Source organism: Amblyomma americanum, chromosome 1, assembly GCF_052857255.1.
Source record: "Amblyomma americanum isolate KBUSLIRL-KWMA chromosome 1, ASM5285725v1, whole genome shotgun sequence".
NCBI classification, from domain to species: domain Eukaryota; kingdom Metazoa; phylum Arthropoda; class Arachnida; order Ixodida; family Ixodidae; genus Amblyomma; species Amblyomma americanum.
The window spans coordinates 371,187,148-371,196,860 of NC_135497.1; the positions used below are offsets into that span (position 1 = coordinate 371,187,148).

The 9,713-nt window shown below is 45.7% G+C and overlaps 1 protein-coding gene across 1 annotated transcript; it reads left to right on the forward strand.

Annotated features, from left to right (window-relative positions):
• The first annotated feature begins 2,036 nt into the window (after positions 1 to 2,036).
• LOC144101162 (sulfotransferase 2A8-like) lies at positions 2,037 to 4,519 on the forward strand. Its single transcript, XM_077634210.1, has 2 exons — positions 2,037 to 2,331; positions 3,673 to 4,519. Exons 1-2 carry the CDS (start codon positions 2,037 to 2,039, stop codon positions 4,335 to 4,337), a joined length of 960 nt encoding a protein of 319 aa, XP_077490336.1. The 3' UTR covers positions 4,338 to 4,519.
• The last annotated feature ends 5,194 nt before the right edge of the window (positions 4,520 to 9,713 follow it).

Here is a 9,713-nt window from a genome sequence, read left to right on the forward strand (position 1 = left end):
AACAATATTTGCTAACAGCTGCAGCCACCCGAGTCAACCCGTCAGCAAATCACGTATGCCAGCGAAGACATGAAGCATTCTTTAGTAGCTTTACAACATGTAATCATTGCCAAACTACTGCTACTGATCAACAACTTATACTAGATTCTCGCATTAAACGCGACTGATATAGCTTCTCTGTCGACATGGGAAGCTACACAATTCCAAGCTTCATTAAAAATGCATTCTCGTGTAAATGCATACAATTTGCCAAAATGAAAAGCTCTGACCGAGCTTTAATTGAATTCACTTTTTCTTCTTCGACTATTAGAAGCTTCAGTCTTCATTCTTTCTCGTCATCAAAATACATCACACTCCAATTTCCTCGATCCTCACATATCGTTACACACAAGAAATTGCTCGCGCTTCATTTCCTGCGCAATTAAATCTCGTGACAGCAGCCGTCACATGAAGCTTGCATTTCTTTAGCACACGAATGCTAGTGGTGCAACTTTAAACCAAACTGCACGCTTGGAATGCCTTTACATAAAAGATATTTTCATGCCATCCTGTTTTAAACAGTCATTCTTTCACTTGCAACTATAAAATCGAATGGCCTGGAACCATCGCTTTCCTCACTGATTCATATCCTTCTCAGCGCACAATAGTGATTGATAACTGATACTTCATTGTTCTTTTTATGATGCGCACTTCATGCAATTTATAACAAAGTTTAAAGTGTAAGTTTCCTAGCCCATATCAGCATACAATCGTGAGTGCTATTTGATAGTTGATTGTGTTCTTAATATGATGCGCCCTTCATGCATTTTAAACTGCGACGTTCATGCATTACAACACCTTTTCTTTGTGTATTGCTACTTCCATCTCGTTCTTGATGTTGTGTCTTTTACAGAACAGTATGTTACTGCTGCTAGAAGCTGGGCTGAAACGCTTTTTTGTTTTTCTACTTATGTATTCCGTTTCCTTTCTGAAAAATGACGATTCTTGCGCGCAAAACTTTTTGTAATGTTTTATCACTATAATTATGTGTATGTGTCCTGCCCCTGCCTGTAAATTCCTGCAAGAGACTGATAGCAGTTCTAAACATAACACTACCACCTGCTCAGGATTCGCTTTCATGCGGTTATCACAGGTGCCAAGACGACCACTGCCCCTTTTGGTGCTCAGGAATTCGCTCTCAGCTGCCAGTGCAGCGGCATTATTCTTCATTCTGCATTGGTGTTAATCTGTGCACTCATCTCCACTGAGGCGCACGGTACTTTCTGTGTCAGAAAGCAGTGCTATGGCTCGCGAAATTCTCCCTGCACAGGGCAAATGTTTCAGTACACAATCATTTGCGAACAGACCCAGATATCCTACGGTTTTTCCTTGCAGATCATTGTTGTGCGTGGCTATGCTTTTGATTCTACCACCGAGTGCAATGAGCGCTAAAGCTACAACCATTGCACTTAAATCCTTGAGGCATTCCTGGGCCACCTCGTCAAATTGAATATGAGCTTAGAATGCTGGTTTCGCAATGCGCAGTCAGAGTCATAGTGTAAATCAATATTTCTGCAGAGTTGATAGGTGTGTTCAGAGATCGACGAAGGATGTACGCGGGTGTAAACTGCTTATGCCTGTCGCATGCAGGTATCCAAGTATAGTACACGTAGCTTTATTACTATCCCTGCAAAGAATATAGAATCCACGCAGCTTCAGTTCGCACTTTAATGATGAACTTCCTCTTAATCTACCTCGCACATCCTCCTTTTTTCATCCCAGCTTCCCTTATCTTAGTGCCTGAATACCCGAAAGGTGCACAACACATTCTGAAAATTTTGTGCAGACTAGCAAAGGCTATTAGCATCGAATTTCTAAGGTTTTCAAATCACAATCTAATTTAACACCATTTTCCCGAGGAATTACTCAGCCGCATTTAGTCCCAGCTGAAACTTTATTTGCTGCCATGGAAATAACCGATTGTTTTAAAAAAATTATGAAATGACTCAGAAAGTTTGCTTTCATTTCAGGACATCAGTCGCCGGGAGTTTGCAGTTATGCCAGGGCGAAGGCCATACCGCCAAGTCATCGATAGCGTTCCAAGGAGCGTTTTCCTAAACCAAGATATTCTAAGGAAAAGCCTAACGTTCCGTGCAGCCAAGGGCGACATCGTTCAGTGCACATATCCAAAAAGTGGCTCCCACTGGCTCCAGTATCTGACACAGCTCATTATAACAAAAGGCAAGCCAATCAAGAATTACAGCGAGTACAACCGCAACCACCGCGCAGTCGAGTATACCGAGTGCTGTGACTGGAAGTCAGATCTCCCCGCACGTCTGTTATTCACTCATCATCATCATCATCATCATCAGCCTTACTACACCCACTGCAGGGCAAAGGCCTCTCCCATGTCTCTCCAATTAACCCTATCCTTTGCCAGCTGCATCCACTCTTTGCCTGCAAACTTCTTAATCTCATCCGCCCATCTAACCTTCTGCCGCCCCCTGCTACGCTTACTTTCTCTTGGAACCCACTCCGTTACCCTTAAAGACCAGCGGTTATCTTGCCTTCGGATCACATGCCCTGCCCAAGCCCATTTCTTTCTCTTGATTTCGACTAGGATGTCATTAACCCGTGTTTGTTCCCTCACCCACTCTGCCCGCTTCCGATCTCTTAACGTTACACCTATCATTTTTCTTTCCATGGCTCGCTGCGTTGTCCTTAACTTAAGCTGAACTCTTTTCGTTAGCCTCCACGTTTCTGCCCCGTAGGTGAGTACCGGTAAGATTATGCTGTTGTACACTTTCCTCTTGAGGGAAATTGGTAAACTGCCACTCATGATCTGCGAGAATTTGCCATATGCGCTCCACCCCATTCTTATCCTTCTAGTTATCTCCCTCTCATGATCCGGATCAGCTGTCACTACCTGCCCTAAGTAGACGTATTCCGGCACAATTTCTAGGCTCTCGCTGCCAATTGTGAACTGTTGTTCCCTTGCTAGACTGTTGAACATTACCTTGGTTTTCTGCATGTTAATTTTTAGACCCATCGATCTGCTCTGCCTGTCTAACTCGTTGATCATGATTTGCAGTTCACCTCCTGAGTGACTCAGCAAGGCAATGTCATCAGCAAATCTCAGATTATTTAGGTATTCTCCATTTATTCTTATTCCCAACTGTTCCCAATTCAGGCCTCGAAATACCTCCTGCAAACATGCGGTGAACAGCATTGGCGATATCGTGTCTCCTTGCCTGACGCCCTTCCTTATTGGAATTTTATTGCTGACTTTATGGAGGACTATAGTAGCTGTGCAGTTGCTATATATATCTTCCAGTATTTTGACATAAGGCTCTTCTACCCCCTGATTACGCAATGCCTGTATGACTGCTGAGGTTTCCACTGAGTCGAATGCTTTCTCGTAATCAATGAAAGCTATATATAGAGGTTGGTTATATTCTGCGCATTTCTCTATCACCTGATTGATAGTGTGAATATGATCTATTGTGGAATATCCTTTACGAAAGCCTGCCTGATCCTTTGGTTGATTAAAGTCTAACGTTGCCCTGACTCTATTAGCGATTACCTTAGTAAATACTTTGTAGGCAACGGATAGTAAGCTGATCGGCCTGTAATTTTTCAAGTCCTTGGCGTCTCCCTTCTTATGAATTAAGATAATGTTTGCATTCTTCCATATCCCATTCAAAAAGGAGGCCCTGAACCAAGACGCCAAGTACATTTACATGGCTCGAAACCCATGGGACGTGTGCGTATCGCTGTATCGCGTGATGTCGGACTTGAGCGTCTACCAGTTTCAGAGCGGGACGTTCGAAGAGTTCTTTGAGCCCTTCGCAGAGGATGACCTAGGCTTTGGGGACTACTTTGAGCACGTGATGTCGGGATACGCCCTAAGGGACGAGCCGAACGTCTTCTTTTTAACTTATGAAGAGCTCAAGCAGGACACCAGACGCACTGTGCTCAGGCTGGCTCATTTTCTGGGTGAGGAATACGGACTAGCTTTAGGAGAGGACGGGCAAATGCTGGCGAATGTTTTGGAATGGTCAAAACCAGAAAATATGAAAAAGGTTATTGTCCTTGACCTGAAAGAAGACGACGCTTCTGAGTGGAAAGGTCTCTTCACCAGAAAAAAGATGACCAGCAAGCACGGCTACGAGGGGGATAAAACCAAGTTCTCCGTGGTCAAAGAGGCCAGGGTAGGAAGTTGGAAGAAGTACTTCACACCTGAACTGCTGACTCGTTTCGAAGCCAAAATACAAGCAAAGGGGGAAAAAGCGTTTTTCATGGAGCTGTGGGCTGACATTCATGACGAGGCCATCGCCATGTCGCGCATGCCAGCGTAAAATGTGGTGTTACTTCCAAGTGACCTAATAAAAGGTGCATTTTTCTGCGTAATTACTAGATAAAGACAACAAAAGAGAAAAGATTCCAAAGAAATATAAACGCGTTAACGGGCACAAGGTTCAGTGTGTATACAAAGCCAGTAAACAAATCATGATGCCTTGAGGAACTCAAGTGATCAAGCAGCAGAATTCAACAGCCTTGCAATCATATTGTTCAACAAAAGCGTCTCATAATTTTCTTGTGCATTTTCAACAACTTGAAACTCTAGCTCCTCTCTGCACCAAAATAAAATCTGCCTTTTCGCCTGATCATTTCCACTGCAGCATTTAATTTTAAACAAGTCTCCAGAGCTCTCGCCCATGGTTTGCTTCAGCTCAAAGCTCCAAACTAGCGACAGTGAGATACAGAGAATAATTTTCGTTTAAAGCAAGTGGAATGGTGGCACAGAACTAATATATATTCAGTGCTGGAATTCCGGTGAAGACGTCCGAAGCGAAGACCTGATGTGCGGTAAGCTCCTAATAGTTTATTCTCCTACGGAAAGAACAATGGCATTTATACAAATTAAAATTATGTAAATGCGTGCATTAAGCTCTCGTGATTGGTCTTTTAGAACCACTATAACCTAAAATATCAGCCTTTGTGAGACAGAGACTGAGCAGAATAAAAAAAAAGCAGAGAGTTTACTGCTCTACACTGTGGTTAACAACTGTTAGCGCACGAAAGATGCGGAAAGAGTGTTTAAGGAGTGAAATTGTATCTCACCAACGCAGAACTTGCACCCGGGATGTCAGTTACCAATAGTCGATATGCGAATCGAGCTGCGTCATCTCTTGACGCCCTAAGAGCTATGGCCACCTTGTTGGTTCATTCAAAAGAACAAAACTGCTGTCCGACGTCGATCAAATACGTCCGCGATTGTTGTGAAAGGCGAAATACCGGTGCCCTAATTCTCTATGTCTTGCTCTCTGTGGTATGCTGAGAAGCACGTGGGAACAAGTTACGTTTCAACTTCTCGTTCAATATCTTTTTTTACACCGCGAATATTTTATTAACAACAAATGTAATCCGATATATGCGCAAGTGCAACGACTCGTTTTTACTTTTAGTTTTCTGCGCGGACATTTACGCGAACTCCAAAAGGCCCCGTGCGGCACTAATGTCGATGTCAGCGTTGTCGTCGGCGGGACGGGAAAATCCGGATCTGCAAAATTGGTGGTTGTTGCAATAGGCTCGCACAGATGGCGTCAGCCGCACCAGTGGCCCATCGCACCAAAAGCACGGGCTGTCTGCTACAAGTCGTTTACAAGTCCGGACGCAAGCACACTGACGCCGATTGCCTCTCACGAGCCCCTGTAGATGCACCGCCGCCGGACGACGATGAGGACGCCTTCCTGGGACCCATCAGCACAAGCTCTTTTGCTCAGAAGCAACGCTCGGACCCCAACCTAAAAGGCCTCATCGAGTACCTGGAAGGCAAGGTTTCTTCACCCCCCGCTTCATTCAAGCGAAGACTGTCTTCCTTCTTTGTGCAGAATGAGGTCCTTGTGAAGAAGAACTTTACAGCGAACAAAACAGCCTACCTCCTTGTTGTACCTACTTGTCTCCGCGAAGAAGTTCTACAGGCTTCACACGACGAGCCGACAGCTGGACATCTCGGGTTTACTCGCACCCTCCGCCGCATTCAAGACAAGTATTACTGGCCCCGACTGTCTGCCGATGTCGCACACTATGTGAAAACATGCCGAGATTGTCAGCGACGAAAGACTCCTCCCACACGACCAGCAAGATTTCTGAACCCCATTGAACCTCCCTCAAGGCCCTTTCAGCAAATTGGCATGGACTTGCTTGGCCCTTTTCCAACGTCAACATCTGGAAATAAGTGGATCATCATAGCGACCGACTACCTGACCCGCTACGCCGAGGCGAAAGCCCTACCGAACGGAACAGCAGCAGAAGTGGCCAAATTTTTCGTGGAGTGCATTCTTCTTCGACACGGCGCCCCCGATGTGCTCATCACGCACAGAGGAACAGCATTTACGGCGGAACTCACGCAAGCCATCCTGCGCAACAGCCAAACCAGCCACCGGAGGACAACTGCATACCATCCGCAGACCAACGGATTGACCGAGCGCCTGAACAAAACCATCGCCGATATGCTCGCTATGTATGTCGATGCCGAACATAAAACCTGGGATGTCATCCTACCTTACGTTGTCTTCGCCTACAACACCGCAGTGCAGGAGACCGCCCAGATGACGCCTTTTAGGCTCGTCCATGGCAGGGATGCCACGACCACGCTAGACGCCATGCTGCCCAACGTTACAGAAGAAGAGAACGTCGACGTTGCCGTCTACCTTCAATGCGCAGAAGAAGTTCGAAGGCTTGCCCGATTGCGGATCAAAGATCAGCAGCGGTCCGACGCCAGACGCTACAACCTACGAAGACGCAACGCAGAATACAAGCCAGGAGACCAAGTCTGGGTGTGGACGCCCATTCGCCGCCGTGGATTGAGTGAAAAGCTTTTGCGCCGCTATTTCGGCCCGTACAAGGTTCTTCGTCGGCTGGGTGAACTGGATTATGAAGTCATCCCTGACGCAATGACTGCATCCCAGCGACGCCGCGTACGACCAGAAGTTGTCCATGTAGTCCGTCTGAAGCCGTATTATGCGCGCTAAAGGCCGCTGCATTTCCATGCTCTATTTTCGCAAGATCCGTTTTTTCCCTTATTAGTCGCATTATTTCTTTTAATGCATCGGGTCGATGCTTCTTTGAGAGGGGAGTAATGCCGCGAATATTTGCAGTGTTTGTTCGTTTTTCAAATCTGCCGCGACACCACTTTATCGCTTTGTTTGCGACGCAAGACGCGACTAGATTTATCTCGATTGATCGCAGCCAGCCAGAGCTGATTCTACGTTGTTCCGGAATGTTCTAGTAACTTTGGGCTCTTTATCTCGAATGTCCGCTATCAGCTTTAAATTGAGCACGGCCGACAGCGGCGGGCATTCTGTTCGACGACCGCCGAGCACGCTTGTCGCTTCGCCGCCGCCGAGTGATTCAGTCCATTTTGGGTGCAAGTCAGGCCAATAAACAGTTTTCTTTTAGAAGACCCTTTCGTCCGTCTTCATCGCTGCTTCGACTGCTGTCACCACTACGTGACAATATAAACACGGAGCAGACGACGACTCACCTTACAAGGGCTGCCTCTCAAGCTGCTCTGCAGCAGACCCATTTGTGTATTCCTGGAAAGCGCACCTCTGTAGCCTACACAAGAATCGAACCCCGGACTTTCGAGTTGGGAGTCAAACACGCGTATCCCTACGTCACATAGCCACGTGCGTACGGCTTCGTGAAATGGGGGCTTTATATGTGTGTAGTGTGTGTCGTCTTTCACATAAGGGAGAGTGGGGCAAAACGCGACACAAAGTTGCAAACAGGCGGCGTTATTTTTGTGATACTTGGATATCGGAAAACAAACGTTTCCGCGTTATTCCCAACAGTCCTGTCTCCACGAATACTAGACATGAAAAGTACAACTAAATAGCAACTCAGAGAAATTTAATGAAACATGTCGACAATGCTAAAATCGACAATGGACGGGGGAAAACGAGACGCCCTTTAAAAATCGACATATCACTCATCCTTGCAATTATAAGCAAGTTGGCTTCAAACACATCTAGACAACCTTAACAAGCCTATTTGAATGGTAAACAGTGTATTCAGAGCGAACCGAATACTGCTTTGTTCCACACTCAACTACGGTCTATGCGCTGCTATCGCCTGTCACTGCGTGCAGCAATTTTTTAATTTCTTGCCTTCTCCACAGTTTCTTTTTTCTCCTTTAATGCCACAGTTGTTGCTCAATCACTCAGCTTCCACTCAATGTCCATTCAACAGAATGGACATTTGATTAGGTTCGATTCGTAGCGCGTCAACACGTGGTGTTGAAAGAAATTGTATATCAGCTTGACCTAGCAGCGCTTCCTCCATTTTCGTAGTGTGTTTTCATTAACCTTTTCAAGCCCGCCGGACAGAGTGCGACGATGAACTTCGCAATACGATTTATGCAGGTTCTGTATTTCGTATTCTCCCATTTTCTCTACTACTGTGACGTAGGCGCCTTTGGAAACAGGAAAATATTTGCTAGTAAGCTACTTGCGCTACCTGGGCCTCTCCAGAGCTTTCTTCATCTTTTCTGCGCTCAAGAGGGCAGTCATTTTCTTTCTTTTGCGCGTTTAAATTATCCTAGAGAGAATGGAAACAACGTTAGAGATTTAGATCAAGGAATAACGGTAATTACATTTATATTGTTCCATGCAGAACATTACAACACGGCCTTTTGCCCCATACATAACCTGCTGTTGAATTAATCTTTCTTATTTACCCCAGATGCCAAAATTTTTATACTTTGCTTACGATATGACCAATAAAAATTATTCACGTTAAATACCTGCGGCTATTTAGAATGTCAGGCTGGTTTAGCTTCGTAGTTTTAAAAACAAGTGACCTGCAGAGTTTCGTGCCCGTTCGACTGATTTTTTGTGCACCATGGCTCTCTTAGAAATTTTCTGTGCTTAGGCGCAACCAATCTGAGCAAACTTAAAGCCACTTATAATGGAAATGTGTGGTATCAGATCGCCAAAATATGAAGTTAATTCGATCGCTAGTACAGAAGTTAGGGGGCACTAACTAACGAACTGTCGCGTTTTGCCCCCTGTCGCCACTTGTCCCACTCTTCCTTAATCATTGTGACTGCGAAAGATGGTTTACGGTTTATAGGAGTTGAACGCCCCAAAGCGACTCAGGCTATGAGGGACGCCGTAGTGAAGGGGTCCGGAAATTTCGACCACCTGGGGTTCTCTAACGTGCAGTGACATCAAATAGTACACGGGCCTCTAGAATTTCGCCTCTATCGAAATTCGACCTTATCGGCCGGGATCGAACCCGCATCTTTCGGGTCGGCAGCCGAGCGCCGTAACCACTTAGCCGCCGCGGCGGCCTGCGAAAGAGGAAACAGTGTCCGTGTGTGCGTGGGCAAGACGAACCACCGCCACGGCATACCCTTAAAGGCGGCCGGAGCTTAAATGTCGAACCAATTTTTTCACAAAGCTTGTGAAAGGTGATTTGTATTAAATAGACTATATGGTGCAAACTGGTTCAGTTTCATCAAAACGAGCAGTGAATTTTGTTATCTAAAAACTTCGGTCCCGTTTAGTCGGTTGGGAGCGGATCATATCGGCACCTACAAGAACGAGAAAACAGAGCGCAGAATTTTTCCACCCGGCTCACGCCGGAATTGTTAAATCATGTACATCCAGACACAAAGAACAGCTTTTATTAATTTAGCAGGAAAAGTACCGGCACGTGGCATACGT

Bases quoted from the DNA above. Each gene is read 5' to 3' on its own strand.
- LOC144101162 (XM_077634210.1), top strand. From the start codon at position 2,037: ATGCCAGGGCGAAGGCCATACCGCCAAGTCATCGATAGCGTTCCAAGG. The intron at 2,332-3,672 runs ATCATCATCATC...CATTCTTCCATA, and splicing joins ACGTCTGTTATTCACTCATC to TCCCATTCAAAAAGGAGGCC.